Source organism: Paramormyrops kingsleyae, chromosome 3, assembly GCF_048594095.1.
Source record: "Paramormyrops kingsleyae isolate MSU_618 chromosome 3, PKINGS_0.4, whole genome shotgun sequence".
Lineage (NCBI taxonomy): Eukaryota > Metazoa > Chordata > Actinopteri > Osteoglossiformes > Mormyridae > Paramormyrops > Paramormyrops kingsleyae.
The window spans coordinates 22,231,002-22,253,499 of record NC_132799.1 but is presented as its reverse complement, the minus strand read 5'-3'; the positions used below and the strand labels follow the sequence as shown (position 1 = coordinate 22,253,499).

General features: G+C 44.7%; 1 protein-coding gene across 2 annotated transcripts in view; it reads right to left on the bottom strand.

Annotated features, from left to right (window-relative positions):
- Positions 1-22,498, bottom strand: part of tubgcp6 (tubulin gamma complex component 6) — a 75,978-nt gene that overhangs the window by 27,266 nt on the left and 26,214 nt on the right. For both annotated transcript variants that reach the window (XM_072709859.1, XM_072709860.1), the window contains 4 exons: positions 22,254-22,403; positions 22,002-22,083; positions 21,138-21,226; positions 8,174-8,289 (listed from right to left, as the gene is read on the bottom strand). In XM_072709859.1, the coding sequence (XP_072565960.1) occupies positions 8,174-8,289; positions 21,138-21,226; positions 22,002-22,083; positions 22,254-22,403 (437 nt within the window). The remainder of the gene's footprint in view (positions 1-8,173; positions 8,290-21,137; positions 21,227-22,001; positions 22,084-22,253; positions 22,404-22,498) is intronic.

The window sequence follows — 22,498 nt, the reverse complement described above, 5'->3', positions numbered from 1 at the left end:
CCCACGAGGTGACACTCCTGTGGTCATGGGTGACTTCAATGCAACCACTGGCACTGACAGGGTTGCTATGAGGATTGTGTCGGTCCCCATGGGTCCAGAGACCGCGGTGAAACCTGGTCCATGTTCCTTGACTTGCAAAAGGTCAGGGGTTGCGGGTTGTTGGATCCTGGTTCCAACGCCCTGAGCTGCATTGTTGGACTTAGTATTCCAAAACTGGTGGTGTGGCGAAAAAGATCGATCACATCCTTGTGGGCAGACACTGGAGACTCCTGCAGAACTGCAAGGTCTAGAGAAGTGCCCAGTTTGTGAATTCTGATCACAGACTTGTTGTTGCTACTCTGAAGATTCAGCTTAGATCCAGTAGGCTACCATCTACTAGGAGAACGAGGCTGGACTCCAAGATCAAGCTGTTTCTGATGAGTTTGCACGCAATTTGTGAATTGTGTTCTGCAACTTGCAGAACTTGCAACTGCTGACTCAAATGTGACTCTGAAGGTTGCTGAGGGTTGTGTTGGTGTTGCCGGTGTTCCCAGAAGGAGGTGTTTCATCTCGCCGGGCACCTTGGATATTATCGAGAGGAGTCGCACCGCATAACTTGGTGGCAATGCCAGTCTGTACTGGGAACTGAGAAGGACGGCTGTGAGGGCTCTGAGGGCAGATAAGGAGGCGTTTCTTAGACGAATCTGTGAGCAGGTGACACACCATCTGTGGTCTAGTGACCCACGTCCTGCCTACAGAGGAATCGAAGCATTACGCACATCTGAATCTGTTCCTCGGAGACTTGCAGTCAGGGCGAGTGATGGAACGGTCCTTACGGATGACATTGCAGTTGTGACCCGCTGGACCGGCTACTTTGAGCAGCTGTTTAAAGCTGACCCTCCAGCTAGGATGTTGGACATCTCTGGGTCCACGGTTCTCAAAGCTGACTCTCCAATCAGCTATGAGCCACCCAATCTCACTGAGATTGCACGGGTGGTGAATCAGCTGAGGGTTGGGAAGGCTGCAGGGATCTGTGGTATCTGAGGTCAACTTCTCCAGGCTGGTGGTAAGGCTGTCCTCCTGGCATTGCAGACAATCTTTGCTTCCATTTTGGAGTCAGGCATCATCCCATCTGACTGGAAAACGGGACATGTAGTCCCTATCTGTAAAGGGATGGGTGGATTGCCTGGATGGCAGCAACTACAGGGGGATAACACTGCTTTCAGTGCCAGGTAAGGTCCTTGCTAGGGTCATCCTTAAGAGGATCCGTGATCACTTGCTTGTCTGTCAGCGACCAGAGCAGTCTGGTTTTACGCCTAAGTAGTCTACCATCGACCGTATCCTTGTACTGGGGGATCTCCTCGAGCACAAGTGTGAATATTGGCAGAGGTTCTTTTGCAGTCTTTGTCAAAATTCGCAAAGCGTTCAACTAAGTTGATCTTATTGCCCTGTGGGACATCCTGAGACTTTGCAGGATCTCCCTGAAGTTGCTGGACATCATGGCCGGCCTATACACTGGTACTATGAGTGCTGTGCAGAGTGGAGGGAGAACCTCTGCATTCTTTCCAGTTGATCCTGGGGTTCGCCAGGAGTGTGTTCTTGCTCCTACTCTGTTTAATGCTTGTATGGACTGGGTGTTGGGCAGGGTCGTGGGGTCCAGCAGCTGTGCAGCATCCATTGGTGAAGAAAGATTTACTGATCTAGACTTTGCCAACGATGTTGTGATCTTAGCGGAGTCAATGGAAGTCAATGGAAATCAGTCACTCGAGAGACTGAGTGAGAAGTCTGAGTGTCTGGGATTGCTGGTGTCCTAGATAAAGACCAAGATTCAGGCATTTAATGACTTCTTGTGAATAGCCATCAGTAGTGTGCCTGTCTGCGGGGAGAATGTTGACCTTGAGAGATTTACCTACCTTGGTAGTGACATTCATGTCTCTGGTGACTCTTCCTATGAAGTCAGCAGACAGATTGGAAGAGCATGAGGGGTCATGAGGTTGCTGGAAAGGGGTGTGTGAATTCCTAATATCTTTGCAAGCGGACGAAGGTCCAAGTCGTTTGGGTTCCTGGTGCTCCCCGTCTTGCTGTATGGCTGTGAGACATGGACGCTATCCAGTGAGCTGAGACGAAGACTGGACTCCTTCGGTACTGTGTCTCTTGGAAGAATCCTTGGGTACCGCTGACTTTGTGTCGAATGAGCAGTTACTAGAGGAGTTCCAAATGAGACACAATACCTGCATTGTGAGGGAGCATCAGTTAAGGCACTATGGCCATGTGGCGTGTTTCCCTGAGGGTGATCCAGCTTGCAGGATCCTCTTTGCTGAGGAGCCAAGCGGCTGGACCAGGCCAAGGGGACGCTTACGTAACACCTGGCTGCAGCAGATGGATGGCCACTTCCGGAGGGTGGGACTGGACTGTGTATCTACCTGGGGAATTGCCAGCTGGGATCCCGAGGAGTTTCGTTGTGTGGTGGGTGCGGCAAAACGTTGCATAAGCGCATGCTCCCCAACCTGACCTGACCTGACCAAGAACCAAGCTGCACCTAAACCAAGCTGTGAAGAGACAGATTTTCATGGTAAAGTACTGCCACTGACATGGCCCCGCTTACTAGCAAGGCCGAAAGCATGACTAAACCGAGTTGGTTGTGTCACCACCATCTGCAAGGAGACAAGAAGGAACCAGTGATCTGTGTCGATATGATGCATTACCCATAACATAGAACTTGAAAATTTCCAACCTAAGTGTTTCTACTGGTAACATTTGCCCGTGGCAACTTACCATGGCAAAGTCTTTGTTGCCACGCCAGGGGTGCTATAGGGGTGATATACTGTATTGATAATAATAATGATGATATTTTAAAAAATGAAATATCAATATAATGTTAATATTACACATAGTACTGGATTATTGTAAATAATCCAGCACCAGTAACTATCTGATTCACACCAACATAGGTGCCAGTATTGCTCCTTAATGCTGGTTTCCACTAGTGCTTAATTTGTAAACTTTGAGGTGCCACAGCTCATACAGAGTGCAAAGACCTACTGCATCTATCATTATATGAGGAGGCGGAGGACACAGACTTTGAATGATGTCACACACACAACAATAATGTAGTATTAATTACTTAAACACATAATGCAATATTTGCTACACCTGTTAGTTAAATCAAATTGAAAGACAGACTTACCATATTAGATTAGTTTAACGGTACAGAAAGAAGCTTCATCTAATTTAGTGGCCAAAAAGTTTATATTTCTGCGCACGTGGTACGATACTATAAAAATATCTTGCCATTTTTCATTAAACTGTATTGCTTACTTTTACAGCAAAATACAGTGGTTGCTTGGTTTAGCAAAAACGGGTGTTATTGATTCCGCTAACAAAAAAAAAGTGCCTGTCATTCTGTGTTCACTCATCGATTTCAAGTTTTTGGATTAACACTATTACCTAAATATCTCATTCGTTAAATATTATTTTATATTTTAGATTATATTTTCAATCTAGCAACATAGTATTTTGGTGTACTTCACTCTGACCATAAATATGAAGTTTTGTGTCTTTTGCATTTGTATGCAGCCATATTTGTACATTTTTATAGTTGTTTGACCTATTGGCATAAGAGTTTGCTGCAACATAATAGTGGCAGCCGTCAGGGACATATACAGTCACCCAACTATGACTAGGGTACCTAGCGAGACCCATAAACATGCACTCAGAGAAAAGTTTTTTAAACAAAAAGAGAACACAAATAATCCAAAATTGGAATATCTGGCTGAATATCGTATTCAGGGCTGGTGAAGATCGATTACAAGCAGTCCATAAAATGAAACTGATGTTAAAAGAACTATAAAAGGTGACACTACAGAATTCTATAAAAAATGACATGGATGTAAGACACTACAGTCTGCAGGAAGCCAATGCATAGTAAGCACAAAAGGGGTTTCAGCCCAGGTTGTCTTTTCACTATATAGTATAATTGCTCTGAAAAAGAGACAACACACAATAAACAAATTTGAAGATGAATTTGACTGGTAGCATTATAATAATTCTTGTGTGCAAATTTTCTACAGTATGCATTCACCATTAAAAATACATATGGCAATCAATTGTTGTAACAGTTTAAATGGGAACTTATTTTATGTGCATGTGCACTAATATGATAAGAAATTATTGTGAATTTTAACCCTTATATGCTAATTTGTTCTTCATTTGCGGTATAAATGTTAAAATGCATGGTAATTTCTTGTAGTATTCCAAGGAAAAGAAAAACAGACAAAGAACGTAAAAACAGAGCAGCCATTTACTCAGGTGGGGACAATTACATCTCTCTCCTCAGTCTCTTGTATCCCATTCACATACACAATGAATCCCGCTTGCATATTGCCATTTTACCATTGTGGTGTAGTGTAGGAATGAAAGCAAAATGGTAGTCTACCTATAATGTGTCCCATGGCGACCTAGTCACATTAGCGGTAACTTACAGACATGGCTCTCGAGTGAATGTGAAACCTTAACAGATTACCATGTTCAAGAAGGGCAAGGGGGGGGACATCTTCCACTTTATTCACTACATTGATATCAGTTGGGAGTACACAATGGCCACTGCTTCACTGTTATGGAAGACCAAGTGGTAATGAAAACTTATTTATCCTGTGTATTTAACTGATACATTAACAGGTTTCATGTGTGCAAGGGGGTTACACACCAGGAGAGACTCGCTTCCATGACAAACCCATATTGTTTTTAAAGGTGAATGCATACTTGCGTACCAGTTATGTGCATCCCTGATATTAATAATAAAATAATAATTATTATTATAAAATAATAATCCTCTCCTGGAGCCGACACCTTATCGTGGTGGAGAGGTTTGCGTGTTCCAATGATCCCAGGAGCTAAGTTGCCCGGGGCTTTAAGCCCCTGGTAGGGTCACCCAAGGCAAACAGGTCCTGGGTGAGGAACCAAACGAAGTGCGGCTCACAAGACCCCTAATGATGAGTATAAACATTGATCCACGATTTCCCTTGCCCGGACGCGGGTCACCGGGGCCCCCTCCGGGAGCCAGGCTTGGGGGTGGGGCTCGATGGCGAGCGCCTCATGGCCAGGCCTACACCCATGGGGTCTGGTTGGGCACAGCCCGAACAAGGCACGTGGGTCCCCCCTCCAATGGGCTCACCACCTGTAGGAGGGGCCATAGGGGTCGGGTGCAGTGTGAGTTGGGCAGTAGCCGAAGGCGGGGACCTTGGCAGTCCGATCCTCGGCTGCAGAAGCTAGCTCTAGGGACATGGAATGTCACCTCTCTGGTGGGGAAGGAGCCTGAGCTGGTGCGCGAGGCTGTAAGGTTCCAACTAGATATAGTCGGGCTCGCCTCGACGCACGGCTTGGGCTCTGGATCCAGTCTCCTCGAAGGGGGTTGGACCCTCTTCCACTATGGAGTTGCTCACGGGGAGAGGCGCCGAGCTGGGGTGGGCATACTTATTGCCCCCTGGCTGGGCGCCTGTACATTGGGGTTTACCGCAGTAGACGAGAGGGTAGCCTCCCTTTGCCTTAGAGTGGGGGAACGGGTCCTGACTGTTGTTTGCGCTCATGAGCCAAGCGGCAGTTCAGAATACCCACCCTTTTTGGAGTCCTTGGAAGGGGTGTTGGAGAGCACTCCCCCCGGGGACTCTCTTGTTCTGCTGGATGACTTCAATGCTCACGTGGGCAATGACAGTGAGACCTGGAGTGGCGTGATTGGGAGGAACGGCCCCCCAGATCTGAACCCGAGTGGTGTTCTGTTGTTGGACTTCTGTGCTCGTCACGGATTGTCCATAATGAACACCATGTTCAGACATAAGGGTGTTCATATGTGCACTTGGCACCAGGACACCCTATGCCGCAGTTTGATGATCGACTTTGTAGTCGTGTCATCGGACTTGCGGCTGCATGTCTTGGACACTCGGGTGAAAAGAGGGGTGGAGCTGTCAACTGATCACTACCTGGTGGTGGGTTGGCTCCGCTGGTGGGGGAGGAAGCCGGCCAGGCCTGGCAGGCCCAAGAGTATAGTGAGGGTCTGTTGGGAACATCTGGTGGAATCCCCTTGTCAGAGGGAGTTTCAACTCCTACCTCCGGCAAAACTTCTCCCATGTCCTGGGGGAGGCGGGGGACATACTGTAGAGTCCGAATGGGCCATGTTCCGCGCCTCTATTGTGGAGGCGGCTGACCGGGGCTATGGCCGTAAGGTGGTTGGTGCTTGTCGCGGCGGCAATCCCCGAACCCGCTGGTGGACACCGGTGGTGAGGGATGCCATCAAGCTGAAGAAGGAGTCCTATCGGGCCTTTTTGGCCTGTGGGACTCCGGAAGCAGCTGATGAGTACCGGCAGGCCAAGCGGAACGTGGCTTCGGTGGTCGCTGAGGCAAAAACTCGGGTATGGGAGGAGTTTGGCGAGGCCATGGAGAATGACTTCCGGACGGCTTCGAGGAGATTCTGGTCCACCATCCGGCATCTCAGGGTGGGAAAGCGGTGCAGCATCAACACTGTTTATGGTGGGGATGGTGCGCTGCTGACCTCAGCTCGGGACGTTGTGGGTCGGTGGAAGGAATACTTCGAAGACCTCCTCAATCCCACCGACACGCCTTCCAATGAGGAAGCAGTCTGGGGACTTGGGGGTGGACTTACCTGGTTAAAAAGCTCCTCGGTGGCCGGGCCGCTGGGGTGGATGAGATTCGCCCGGAGTTCCTCAAGGTTCTGGATGTTGCAGGGCTGTCTTGGTTGACACGCAACTGCGGCATTGCGTGGACATTGGGGGTGGTCCCCATCTTCAAGAAGGAAGAACGGAGGGAAGGGAGAATAGTGTTCCAACTGTAGGGGGATCACACTCCTCAGCCTCCCTGGTAAGGTCTATTCGGGGTTGCTGGAGAGGAGGGTCCGTCGGATAGTCGAACCTCAGATTCAGGAGGTGCAGTGTGGTTTTCGCCCTGGTCATGGAACAGTGGACCAGCTCTATACTCTCGGCAGGGTCCTGGAGGGTGCGTGGGAGTTTGCCCAACCAGTCTCTACATGTGCTTTGTGGACTTGGAGAAGGCATTCGACCGCGTCCCTCAGGGAGTCCTATGGGGAGTGCTCCGGGAGTACGGGGTGCCGGACTGCCTTATAAGGGCTGTTCGGTCCCTGTACAACCGGTGTCAGAGCTTGGTCTGCATTGCCAGCAGTAAGTCGGACTCGTTCCCGGTGAGAGTTGGACTCCGTCAGGGCTGCCCTTTATCACCGATTCTGTTCATAACCTTTATGGACAGAATTTCTAGACGCAGCCAGGGCGTTGAGGGTGTCCGGTTTGGTGACCTCAGGATTAGGTCTCTGCTTTTTGCAGATGATGTGATTCTGTTGGCCTCATCAGACCGTGACCTTCGGCTCTCACTGGAACAGTTCGCAGCTGAGTGTGAAGCGGCTGGAATAAAAATCAGCACCTCCAAATCCAAGACCATGGTCCTCAGCCGGAAAAGGGTGGAGTGCTCTCTCCAGCTTGGGGAGGAGGTCCTTCCCCAAGTGTAGGAGTTTAAGTATCTCGGGGTCTTGTTCACGAGTGAGGAAAGGATAGAGCAGGAGATCGACAGGCGGATCGGTGCGGCGTCAGCAGTGATGCGGGTGCTGCATCGGTCTGTCGTGGTAAAGAAGGAGCTGAGCCAAAAGGCAAAGCTCTCGATTTTTTCTCATATTTCTTTACGCAATACTAACTGTCGGATTATCATGTTATTATCATGTGAATAGCGCGATTTGCAAGTGGGTGGGCAATCAGAGCCGCTTCGAGACGCAGACGCTTAAGTCAGTCACTCTTGTTCTTTCAATTCGTATCACGAAGCTGTAAAAATATATTTAGTTTGTACCTATATATATATATTTGAAAAGTAGACCGTCCAAGGTTTCTGAGAGTATTTTTAAAATGTGTATATGACAAAAACTCACGGAGTTATTTAGACGGTTTTGCGAAATTTTTGTCAGATCCCGCCGGCGGGACCGCTGACCCCAGGGGGTTAATGGGGGACTGGGGATCTAAAGTGAAAACTGAAATTATATACAAATGCTTTACGTAAAATATCTGCTTAAGCCAATCAGACCTACATTCTGAACTGCACACATTGGTAGACTCTGTGCTAATCCCCTCTGTGGTACAGCCTTTACCTGTGTCAGTCCCCCATCTGCATGTCCAGATAGGCTCACCTTACTCTCCGCTCCAGCTGCTCCTCCAAGGCCTGCAGCCTCTTCTCCCGATCCCGTAGCTCCCTGGTGAAGCTGAAGTCCTCCACCTGCTTCTTCAGCTTCGCTGAGCTGCGCCACTGTAATGAAGAACCACATGGGCTTTAAAGGGGTCATATGTGTGTCACGCATGTGACAGGCGGATTTCACATAGATGTGCTCTGAACCATGATGCCACAAACAGGAGGTGCTTACACATCTAGAAGCCAAACCATTTAAATAGGCATTCACACACCTATGGCAATCTTAAATATTTCTGTTAATCAATGGTGTCACCGAAATTTAAGTAGACACTCTACAAAGTATTTAGAGTCACTGTCATTATACGTTTGAATCCAAGAACAAAAATGTTTTAAATTTTACAAAAAACTCATTACTGCGATACCAAAGCAAAAAATACAGATCTGGAACAGCGAGATGAACAGGCTTGTAATTCTATGTCCTGCTCCAGGAGGTGTGTCAACTAGGCATACACTAGTGATGTAGTCAAGACCGCCTAAACAGAGACCAAGTCATTACCAAGATCAGAGTGTACTGAGACTGAGACAATGTCAAGACCAAGGCAGGGCGAGACCAAGACAAGACCAAGATCAAGGCAGGACTAGACCAAATCAAGATCAGAAAAAGACTACATAACATAACACACTATAAAATTTGGAGCATAGGTTTTGGGATAAGGCAGTATGGCCTAAAATTTGTGTCACAGCATAATTGGAACCATAAATGTTTTTTTCTTAAAATTTCTACATAAATGCTTCTATACAAATGTAACATTTTTTCAAATAAGACACACCTTATTGGTTGCATTTGAACTTTGGGTGTAAAACGTCCTCAATCCTTCGATCACAGTACTGTGTTAACCCACTGAACCCAATCCATTTTTGAGCATCTTTCTATCCCTTTGATTTTACACTTATTACATTGTATGTACGTGAGTTAGCCACATATGCTTTATAGTTTTGTTTTCCGGACATTCTGGGCTACTCAGGTATATCATAATTTGACATGCAAATGCGGACACAGTCTTGGTATCCTTTTTATGGAGAAAAACTACTTGCGCCTATTGAATTGGGGACCTTTCTATGGCTTAGTCTTGTGAAGGAATACATAGTTAGTGCCAGGCGGAAATGAATATCTTTGATTTTGCATCCATTGAAGTTATCTGATAGGCAGCAATGCATGGTTTTATATTTTTTTATTTATTAATTTTTAACATCTGAAAGAAATTGAAATAGAAAAGCATTCATAATGCATACTAATGGCCAGTATAACAATTAAGGATGCTGTGTGCTGCATTATGAAGGTATTTATAGTGCATCATAGATGAAACCTTCATAGAGCATTCACAATGGATATTACACATGACTATGTGTTATTCCTTTTTACGAATAGTTATAGCTGTGCCTATAATACTTTATGAATGTATTATAGTCCATGATGAAGGTATGTATAATGCAACATAATGACTGCTTTAAGTAAAGAGTTACCAATATTTTTCCCCCCCAGAAGAGTGCATGGATGATTGCAGAAGTGAATATGTGCTTTGTTTTCCATCTAATACAATTAATATAGATTATTTATGTATTATTAGGTGTGCTTTTTCATGGAAAATGTTTAAAATATATGATTAATAATTCACAGGATTACTACGGAATACTGCAACTTGGACGACTGGATCAATTAAGTTCTCTCAATTGCAAAGATTCATGTCTATGCCTTATACCTAGGACTGGGTGATATGGAAAAAATCTTCTCTTGATATTTTTTTTCTCATATCAGCCAATATCGATATATATCACAATATGAATCAAATCACTGTCAAACCACCTTTTTATTCCAAATTGACATAAATAACATAAATTGTAGTTTAAATATTATTTATTTTGTCAGAAGTCAAACATAAATGTTCTGTAGAACACTGCAATAAATAAAAAAGGATGGATTTAAGACATAAAAAGGACACTTAAATCCGGTCATTTAGAAAAGGTAAGTAGTTTAAAAACAAACACATACATACATATGGGTCAATGACATATAAGGTTTTTCAACATGCCAATTTTAAAATACCAAAAATATGAATATCTTTTGCAACTGTTCAAACATTAAGATTGTTGTGTATGCATAAATTAATATTAATTTATTTAATTAAGTAATTCTAGTGTTTTTTCATAAAGATAATTTGCCCAAGGCCTTAAAAAATGTCATGTGGTGCGACCATAATTTATCTCAAAACTAATACATTTTCTTAACATACTTAATATTTTTTTTACAAGTTTTCAGTAATATCAAGTGTTTAGAAACACGTGTTTGCATTTCTTTTGAGTTTTGTAAATTATGATCCTTTATTTTAGCTCTATAATGTCACAGTCGCCGTATAAATGTAGTTAACCGACTAATTTTTCCTGTAAAACACATAAAACTGATAAAAATGTTTTAAAAATACCATTCACTTAAGCATATTGTATCAGTTATTATTGTTTCAGCTACAGAAATTAGATATTTTATTTTGAATTTAATATAGGTATTGTTATTATTGGCCGCACCACATGATGGGTGGTCGCGCCAAATGGCATGAAGACCTTTTATCATTAAAAATCAATTTAAAGGTCAACAAACAATAAATTCCATACAAAAATTATATTTAAAACAGATTTTATTAACATTTCAAACATGAACCTAAACTCAAACTTTATTTTCTATATCGCACATTTCATACAAGGAATAACAAAGTGCTTTACAGGTTCAAAGAACAGACATCCCTCCCTCACTCACTCACCCGCACACAGCCGTAAACATACACTCTTTAAAATGTGATATGGCAGGCACTGAGGAACCAGGTGAGTAAATCATTAAGTAACTGATTGAACAACATGAACACAAACATTTCATTTCATAAACATTCATTTCATTTTTTGATAAAAAAAATCTAGCCCCAGGCCTGTTTGAACTTTGCCCAATCTTGGCTGCTCAACTTAGCGTGCCGTGAGGTTGCCGGCTCAGGTTCCACAATGACAGAGACATCTTTCTTGTAGTAATATATAATATCTGGCACTTGTGGCCACATGAACAAGTTCTTTTCTCCTGCCTGCCGCATGGAGGTAACTTGCACTTCCTCTCCAACAACCTGAAGGACCTGGCCTACATAGGGAAGTTTATCATAGGTGACAATCACAAACTTTCCACTCAAGTCTTCCGGAGGTTGTTTCTTTGGTGGCTCAGGAGGGCTTAAGGGATCCTCAGTGGTGTCCCTCAAATAAGCTTTCACTGGCTGGTAACAGAGGCAGGTCTTCCTTTCTGCATCCTTGCAGAAGCATGAAACCTCCCTGTGACTGATTTGAGCTGCTTGTGAAGACGAAACCTGATGTATTTTTAAGGTTCCCTTCACAGCCGTCAATTTGTCTGGAATTAACTCATCATATTTTTGGATTCTGTCTTCGCTTATCCAGTGATAAGTGATAGTTGACGCTGATTTTTTGCCCAGCATCTCGTACAAATCCAGTGGAGTCTGCAGCTCACCACCCCGACGAACATAGAGATCTGCATCCCTCTTCACAGCACCACCAATACCATCCGGGGCACCCTTTCCATGGGACTTTTCTGAATAGTTCCATGTAACGTGCTTGAACCCAGAAAGGAAAGGCACAGTACTGAGGAGGTAAAAGTTAGCTTTGTTCCTGTACTGTGTAACAGGTCCATCACTAATAATATGTAGGGCTGTAATCTGTGGGGAGCTCTTTCAGTATGGGCTCCAGGTGTGCCCATACTGCCCGCTCATCATGGCGGAGGTTGTCTGATAGTGTTGCATATGATTTAGTACCATGAACTGTGTAAAGGACAGCAGTGTGTATTGTGGCCTGCTTTCTGCTGCCTCCAAAATGAAAAGCTTGTATTTCTGTACTCATCTTGCAGGCATAGTTTTCCGAAAAATCAATGTGAAGCACAGCTTCAGATTCAGTGAGATTTTGTTTTAGGTTACGAAACTGTACTGTTTGGTGGATCCAGTTGAACTGATGTGTGGCTAAAGATTCTAGCTTTTTGTGGAACAGCACTTGTAAGTCCTGGATTGTCCCTGTATGTGTTTGTTTTAAAACATTTGCAAAGATTTTTTCTTTGTTTGTTGAAGTTACCCGCTCCCATTGTTCCCAAGAAACCTCTGTATAGGGTGTCTCAGGAAATTCAACTTCATTAAAGCAGCACTTTGGGCATACACGATCCATACATGCTTTGTTTTTAGGGTCACAAACAATCATACTCAATAATTCTGAGATGCTGGTTGTCTTCAACAGCCCTCTCTTGGCGAGTTTGTTAACCAATAGCCGGATATTCTCATGTTCCACACATGCACATGTATCTCTATCACTGGTCTTCGGCTCTGTGATATAAAAAGGCCGTCTTCTGACAAATTGTCTGTAAGACATGGAGAGATGCTGTTCCACCTCTCTTTGATACTGTGCATGGAGCTCAGTCAGGGGCTTTGTTAGAACTCTTCTTTGCATTTTCTGTTTATTTTTGGTGATGGTGTCTTTTTTCCCAGCTAAAAGACGACTGTTTTCATCTCTGGACAGAAAATTGATAACTGCTTGCTTTCTTATTGCTGACAGCTTCTTGTGGCCCCTTTGTTTGAATTTTTCACTTAGGCCTACTTTTTGTTTTGCCATTAACCTCTTCTCACTCTTTCTGAATCTATCCTTTAGTTTTTTCATCTCTGCTAGCTGTTTTTTCAAAAGTGTCAACTGTTTTCTCAGTTGACACTTCTCTTTCAGCAATCTTTTGCAACGTTTCTCTGCTGAGGATGTATTCTTTCTCTGATTCCTCTCTGGTGTGGAGGACACTGGTGGTTTAAAATACTCATTCAGAGGAATAGGGTCTTCCACAGCTTGACCTGCATCTCCTGGCTGCTCTTGTGCTACATCTACACCAACCAGAACTGGTGTAATGTTCTCTATGGATGGTGGTGAAAGGTCTAACAAAGCATTTGTCATCTTTTTTCTTTCTCTGTAAGCACTGGATGCTACCCTCCACCTCTCTCTCTGTTTCTTTTTCACTCTCTCTGGCAGGTCACTTGACTTTACATATGGAATCTTTCCCTGCAGTTTCCTCTTCTGGTAGCTGAAACAATTATGTAATATAGTGCCATGCCATAAATCTGTAGTCTATTTTATTTTGGACAACTGATAGATGACAACAAATGAACACATTCACGAAAAAATGCATTTCCTCCAGTTAATGAACACAGAGACACACACAGAGAAATATTATTGTTTTCATTTTTAACATTTAACACACCTTTCTCTTCTCCTGGCAAGGTACTCTGCTCTTGCTGCAGGGTCAGAGTTGACACGCTGCCTGTGGCGAGCGCTTTTTTCTTTGCTTGGCAGTGGCATCTGGTAAAATAGATTAAAATTAGTTAAATACATAAATTAATAAATTGCTAATAATTGCATAATTACACAAGTGAAACAGCATGCTCTTAATATTTTTTTCTTATGTTGTACAAAGATGAAACGATTATTGTTTCTGAAAAATTAGCAAAATGACTAAAATTATATAAAAATTATTCCAAATAATACTAAAGTTAAGTACTTTATGTTTATCAATCATCAGTTGAATATAAAAAGCACAAAAACTACCAATCTAGGACATATATTTATGATGAAAAACAATCCGAAGTGGTTGCACCACATGATAGTTGGTCGCACCACATGACATTTTCAAGTTCAGTCAGATCTTACTGACATAGGATTAGCCACCTAAGCAAAACAAGCTAGCTTCCCACAAAAGGTCACTATGAAATTTGTGATAAAAATACATATTTGTGGAAATAACTTAAATCCATTGTTTTTTTGAGGTCATACCACATGATATCCAAATATGGCAACTCCATTACAACAGTTAAAAAAGTTCTTTTTTTAAAAAAAAACAGTTACAAACCTGCTTTCAGCTTCCATAGGTCGATGACAAAATGGTGGATGATGCAACTTCCTGTCTTTAAGTAGATTTGAACATAAAAGTCCCAAAATTGTCATTTCGTGATGGTCGCACCACATGATATTTAACTCTCTGGGGTCGAGTATGTCGTCGGCGACATCGCGTACTTTTCGCGTCTATTTCAGTTTATATCTCGCTGAAATCTTAATGTAGAATCATGAAAAAAACGCTGGATAAATCCGTAATCTGTCTTCTTTTCAAAACGTCCATTGTCGGAAGTATTAAAGTTTTTTTAATTAGGTTAAATCGGCAAAAAATTAAACCTTGTCATCTTACTTTGTTTTACCTGCATCGGGGGCGTGTATACCGCTCTCACCTGAAGATCGCTATTCACATTCTAAATAGCCGCATTAGCGCGTATTCAAATCGCATTCACATGGTAATTTGATTAACAGCGCAACGGTGAAACACGATCCAGATACATCCCCTTCAGCGCCATAAAAGGGGGTTGGGGACGTGGCCAGGTGACAATGGCTCATTCATACACATGAAAGTTGCTACATATTCAATGAAAGGAGCCAGAAATAGTTACATGAGTTAGGTTTTTCTTATTTATTTATCCAAATGAATGTTGCACCTACACCATTTAGTCATCTTCATGTAGCCAAGACTTTGGTGATCAGATATCTGGGATCAAAACAAACTGCCAGCATTGCTTACGATGTACTTTTATAATGTTTCTGCAAATGTTCCAAACTGCATTTTGCAATGTCTATATTTTGATGTCAAATTTCAAACTTAACAAAAATCTGACATATTTACAATATATATTAAAATAAAGATGAGTGTGATGGCAAAACAAATATATAAGAAATAATTTGTCATGAATTAAGTTTATGATATTTGAAGAAATGTGTGATCATGCCCCAGTCAGTGAGAGTGTGTTTCCTACCCCTAGGCTCCAGAGGGTTAATGAAATGGACATCATCGGACAAAGTTTGTTTGTGTATTATGATAGAAATATAACCGCAAATGTTTTGGAATTTTGTACAGGAATACAAAACACTTTGTAAATTATGCCAAATAGGGCAGAAAATAAATTGTAGTAGATTATGAATAATTTGAAAGAAGTTTTCAGAACAGCAGTCATGGCCGGACGGTCGCACCACATGATATTTTGACACTTTAAATTACAGAAAAATTACAAATAACTCATGATTTTTGAAAAGTTTAAGTGAGTACATATATGGGAGAGATACTGCATACAGATAGTATATTTTTGTGCATTTAAACCTTTATTAACTTAAAAAAAATACAGTCGGACAGAATATTTAGGCGTCACGTCATTGACCCATATATTGCACAGCTCAAAAATTATATATCCACAGTGGCACCTCAGTTCTCGAACTCATTATAACTCAAATTTCTTAAAAGTTGAACCAACCAGTTCGAAAAAAAAAAATTACCTAGAGCTCGATCTGAATCTCAGAAGTCAAACCATGAACGCCGACCTAAGATAACTTGTACGCGTGGGGAAATGAGTCACACGGCACATCTCTCAGCGGAAACAAAGGGTAAAGTTTCAGTCTCAACCTCGAATTAGCTGTGATAGCACCGTGCATGTTTACACTAACTGAATACATATATTTAGACAGTAAAAATACATTTAGACAATGATAGACAGTAACAGTAATTATTATTATATAATAAAATACATTTTAAAAATAAAGATTTCTTATTCATTATTTTAATATTAATAATAAACCATTAATACGTTTAATTATAATAATATTGTTGTGCCGAGTGGAGACGGAACGGAGACAAAGGCGCAGACGTATCGGGGAATACAGGGTTTAATTACAGGTGATTGCAGGCAAAACGCAGACGGACAATACAATGACTGGACTGGGGAAACAAACTGAAACGCGGACGAAATACAGAGGGCTAATGAAAACAACCAGAAACAGCTGATCACACGGGGATTCCACACAGGGTTAATGAGGGGGCGTGGCACGCGGAAGGAGTGGACGATCAGGCAGGACACATTGTTTGGATACATTTATTTTCTTACTTTATAAATTACTTAATTTAATAATAATTGGCAGAATAAACATTTTAGACATTTTAATGAACTTCGCTTTCTCTAAGCAAAATATTTTAAATTACCTTTTCAAATAAAAAATGCTGAATTAAATGGGTTGTTACAAATGTTTTTAGCAGTGACATGCACATACTTTTTGAGGGGCAGGTACTCTAACAAGGGGGCTTGGTCAAACGGTAGTTTCAGGTGGTTAAAAAAATTAGTTGCGTTACCACGTCTTGAACAAATGGTACCTTTGCAGTTTGCAAAATACAGTAGGCTGGTCCACATTAGGTTTCGCAAATTGAAATCATTTCCATGCAATCAAAGTACAGGCTTTTTTGGAACCAATTCTTCTTCAACAGCCAAGCTGCACACTCCATTTATTTTTATGTCATTCATAAAAAATAATCCCTCTGAGTTTATTAATAAACTTTGTCCAAAAAATCTGTAGATATTCATTTGTAAACTCCTTAAATCTTCCTCCATCCAAAGTGAATGTAAAGGGGCTACAATGGTGATACTGAATTAGCAGTTAATGTCCTTGTTATGTGCCGCCGTGGTCTGGTCTGTGTGTGTGGTTTTGGTTTGCTCTTTGCGTTACAGGTCACTCCGTTGGAGCGGATTGATGACGTCTGGGGTGGAGACTTCACTTTATAAGGAGACAGAACGACCTGCACAGGGGCATCAGAGTCTTGCACCATGGCGTCTGGCATCCTTGCTCGATCCTCATTTTGACTCTCCCTTTTGATTCCTTTGATTTCTCGTTCGTATGATGTGTCGATTAGGGTAGGGTGAAAAAAATCAAAATTTCCAATAGCAATTTCCAATAGTGAGGAAATGTCACTGGACCTCGTTATTAAACGTGCAAAATATCTTTGAAATAGGTTAATATTTTTAATATTTTTAACATTTGTTGTGAAAATGCACAAGCTAAAACCATGGGTTCCTTTAAATCAGAGCTAGATAAGATTTTAACAACTCTGAGCTATTAGTTAAGTTCGCCCCAAACGAGCTTGATGGGCCGAATGGCCTCCTCTCGTTTGTAAATTTCTTATGTTCTTATGTTCTAAACACAACACCGATGAGTATAGATAATGGATAGTGTATATTGCCCATTTATGTGACAGGTGAAAACTTCGATCGCATTGCGGAACCTGAAAATATTAACCTATTTCAAAGATATTTTGCACGTTTAATAACGAGGTCCAGTGACAACTTTTCCGCACTATTGGAAATTGCTATTGGAAATTTTGATTTTTTTCACCCCACCCTAGTGTAGATGCCTTTGTGCTTGATGTTGGTGCACGTTTACACCGTGATGGCTTAAGTGCGAGGACTTATCCTAAACGACAAATTGCTCATTGTAGTAGCCAAGATACCGGTACCTGACTCCTAAGGCTGTGGGGCTCAGTTTATAATGTGCGCGCATGTACATTTACCATCCATCCATCCATCCATCATCTTCCGCTTGTCCGGGGTTCGGGTCGCGGGGGTAGCAGCTTCAGTAGAGGCACCCAGGCCTCCCTCTCCCCAGCTAACCCCACCAGCTCCTCGGGGGGGACACCGAGGCGTTCCCAGGCCAGCCGAGAGATATAATCCCTCCAGCGAGTCCAGGGCCTGCCTCGGGGCCTCCTCCCTGTAGGACAGGCACGGAAAACCTCTCCGGGTAGCCGCCCAGGAGGCATCCGCACCAGATGTCCAAACCACCTCAACTGGCTCCTTTCGACGTGAAGAAGCAGCGGTTCTACTCCGAGGCCCTCCCGAATATCCGAACTTCTCACCCTATCCCTAAGGGAGAGCCCAGACACCCTGCGGAGAAACCTCATTTCGGCCGCTTGTATTCGCGATCTCGTTCTTTCGGTCATTACCCATAGCTCATGACCATAGGTGAGGGTAGGGACAAAGATGGACCAATAGATCGAGAGTTTGGCTTTTTGGCTCAGTTCTTTCTTAGCCACGACGGATCGGTTAAGCGCCTGCAGAACTGCAGACGCTGCTCCGATCCGTCTATCCAACTCCCGATCCCGCCTACCCTCACTCGTGAACAAGACCCCGAGATACTTAAACTCCTCCACTTGAGGCAGTACGTCTTCCCCAACCCGAAGAGGGCAAACCACCCGTTTCCGGCTGAGAACCATGGTCTCGGACTTGGAGGTGCTAATCCTCATCCCTGCCGCTTCGCACTCGGCTGCGAACCGCCCCAGTGCCTGCTGGAGATCCCCAGCAGATGAAGCCAACAGGACGACATCGTCTGCAAAAAGCAGCGAGGCAATCCTGAGGTCACCAAACTGGACACCCTCGACGCCTTGGCTGCGCCTAGAAATCCTGTCCATAAATATGATAAACAGGACCGATGACAAAGGGCAGCCCTGGCGGAGCCCAACACGCACCTGGAACACATCCGACTTATTGCCGGCAATGCGGACCAAGCTTCTGCTCCGTTCGTACAGGGACCGGATCGCCCACAACAGTGGACCCCGGACCCCATACTCCCGAAGCACCCCCCACAGAGCACCTCGGGGAACCCGGTCGTAAGCCTTTTCCAAATCCACAAAACACATGTAGACTGGATAGGCAAACTCCCAGGCCCCCTCCAGTACCCCTGCAAGGGTATAAAGCTGGTCCAGTGTTCCACGACCAGGACGAAAACCGCATTGTTCCTCCTGAATCCGAGATTCGACTATCGATCTCACCCTCCTCTCCAGTACCCTGGAATAGACCTTCCCAGGGAGGCTGAGAAGTGTGATCCCCCTGTAGTTGGAACACACCCTCCGGTCCCCTTTCTTAAATAAGGGGACCACCACCCCGGTCTGCCAATCCAGCGGCACTGTCCCTGACCTCCACGCACTGTTGAGAAGGCGTGTCAGCCACGACAGCCCCACAACATCTTGAGCCTTCAGGTACTCCGGGCGGATCTCGTCCACCCCCGGGGCCCGGCCACCACGGAGTTGTTTAACCGCCGCGGCCACCTCAGCCTCAGTGATGGGCAAGCCCCCCCCAGCACCCTCGGGCTCTACGCCCTCAGATGTCTCAAAGGCAGTATGCGTAGATGTATCGGAGGCAGGGTTGAGGAGGTCCTCAAAGTATTCCTTCCACCTCCGGATGATGTCCCCAGATGAGGTCAACAGCCCCCCCCCCCACTATAAATAGTAGGAACCAGGAGCTGCTTCCCCCTCCTGATACTCCGTATGGTTTGCCAGAACCTTTTTGAGGCCGACCGAAAGTCACTTTCCATGGCCTCACCGAACTCCTCCCACACCCGGGTTTTTGCTTCTGTGACCGCCCGAGCCGCGTTCCGCCTGGCCCGCCGGTACCCGACAGCTGCCTCCGGAGACCCCCGGGCTAATAATTCCCGGTAAGCCTCCTTCTTCAGCTTCACGGCCCCCCTCACCTCTGGTGTCCACCATCGGGTACGGGGGTTACCACCACGACAGGCACCGACCACCCTGCAGCCACAGCTCCGTCCGGCCGCTTCCACAATGGAGGTCCGGAACAGTGTCCATTCGGACTCAATGTCCCCTACCTCCCTCGGCATGCAGTCGGAATTCTGCCGGAGGCACGAGTTAAAGCTCCAGCAAACAGGAGCCTCTGCCAGACGTTCCCAGCAGACCCTCACTATACGCTTGGGCCTACCAGGTCTGACCGGCTTCCTCCCCCGCCACCTGAGCCAACTCATCACCAGGTGGTGATCAGTTGACAGCTCTGCCCCTCTCTTTACCCGAGTGTCCAAGACAGAGGGCCGCAGATCAGTTGATACGATTATAAAATCGATCATCGACCTGTAGCCCCGGGCATGTTCGTACCATGTCCACTTATGGACACCCTTATGCTCGAACATGGTGTTCGTTATGGACAAACCATGCATTGCACAGAAGTCCAATAACTGAACACCACTCGGATTCAGATCAGGGAGGCCGTTCCTCCCAATCACCCCCTTCCAGGTCACACTGTCATTGCCCACGTGAGCGTTGAAGTCCCCCAGCAAAACGATGGAATCCCCCCGCGGCACACCAAATAGCATACCGCTAAGGGAATCCAAGAAGGCCGGGTACTCCGAACTGACATTCGGCGCATAAGCGCAGATGACAGTCAGAGACCTATCCCCGACCCGAAGGCGCAGGGAAACAGCCCTCTCGTTCACTGGGGTAAACTCCGATGTTAATGCACCGAGCTGTGGGGCCACCAATAGCCCTACCCCAGCCCGGCGTCGCTCACCCGCCGCAACTCCAGAGTAAAAGAGCGTCCAGCCCCTCTCCAGGAGATTGGTTCCAGAACCCAAGCTATGTGTTGAGGTGAGCCCGACTATATCTAGTCGATACCTCTCAACCTCACGCACAAGCTCAGGCTCCTTCCCCACCAGAGAGGTGACATTCCATGTCCCGAAAGCCAGTTTTGTCAGCCGGGGATCGGACCACCAGGGCCTCCCTTGGCCGCCACCCAATCCACAATGCACCGAACCCCTGACATTCCCCTTGCGGGTGGTGGGCCCACCTGGGGACAGTCCCGCGTGCCTCTTTCGGGCTGTGCCCGGCCGTGTGTACATTTACCACACGTAGAAATACTGAATGTCTAGTCACACCAGTTTAGGGGCAGGTGTAACCTATGTACTTTTGGTTAGGACTGAGTAGTTCTCCTTTGGAGATTAAATGGATAGGTAGGTTATTTAGACCCTTTTGTTTATTTCTTTTCTTTGACGCCGCCTATAGCCTCCCGCCGTTTAGGTATTGTCATTCGTCACTTTACTTGCCACACGCGTTAATAAAAGCATAACTTTCTATTTTATCTTATGTTTTGGTGTCTGTGGTGTTTTTGGTCCTAACCCAAAATAATAACAATGTTAATCCTAGACCTAGACCTGGGATTGTAACAGTCCTCAAGATTGTTCACAGGCGAAAAGCATCTGTGTCACACTCTCACCTCCTGGTCATGCTCCAGGTGCTCCTTCAGCTCCTCGAAAAGCTCCCTCTTCTTGGCTTCTGCCGCCAGATGCTGAGACAGCTGGCGGCCTGCAGGGTTAGAAAAGAAGGACCAAGGCAGTTATTGGACACTCAAGTTAGTGCTGACTGACAAGATTGGAAATAGGATTCAAACCCTAGCCGTGGAGGTATGAGGCAACAAGTACCACAAAGCCTCCAAGCTTGACTCAATTAATAAAATTAGTAATGCCGATTATAGCCCCAAGACATCAATGAGAAATCTGGGAAGTCTTGCTTCTTATTGGTTTATTTGAGTTTATCTGATTTAAAGGCTGTAGTTTAATTGCATGCCTTTCATTTCATAAACATCTTTTTAAAACACAATTTTTTAGTTAAGAAATTTCTCAATCTTTGCTAAGGAAGAACTCCCATATAGTCATTGCCAGTAGGCCATTGATGGTGCATCTATTAATGACCTGATTCCCTTCAGATATCCTATCTCTCAGCACAGTAGAGGCTTTTGCATCCCTTGAGAACTGAGGTTGGTCTGATGGGTATAGTCAACAAGACTATTTTATATAATCCAGGATAATGTGGTGGGTTTATGTTTTGCTTTTCACTGACTTAATCTGCTGCTTAAAACAGCTTTTTAAATAGTATCACTTTAAATATAATATTCCAGTCAATCCCAATTTTATTTTATTCTGTATTTTCAAATCAGGGTGGTGTAGTGACTCAGTAGGTATCTCTGCTGCCTCATATATCTGGGACTGGGGGTTTGCCGAATGAGCATCTCATCCAGCATGTTCCCCGCAACACTTCCCCTACATCCTGGGTCTGGCACCGTGCTCATCACAATGCCTACCTCGAATGTTCTCCAGAGTCTTGGCTGTAGACTCTCTGACCTGCACAATCAGCTCCTGTCGAGCCTGCTCTGCATGCAGGGTCTGGAGCAGAACACAGAAGGTTACATCACCCATTTTAATTGTCCTGTTAAGGCCTTCCACAATATTATCAAACAAGAAGAGAACCCCACAAACACAGTACACATGACATTGAGATGCTTGTTCTGTGGTATGCACCATGCCCCATACACTCCAAGGATTACACAACAGACCATCTCCTCCCTGCTGAGGGCACTCTGCTTGGCAATCCTTTCCATGCGGCCTCGATACACAGCACAGTCACGCTCAATCTCCTCCACTTCTTGCAAGGAGAAGGTGACAGCAATCCGGGGCAAAGGCAGCTCGGACCAGCAGATATAATGCTGTAGTCAGGGAGGGGCAGAGGTGGGGAGAATTAGCAGGGTCATACTGGCACACCACTTGGAACTGCATCCAAAATATGTGATATTTAGAAATG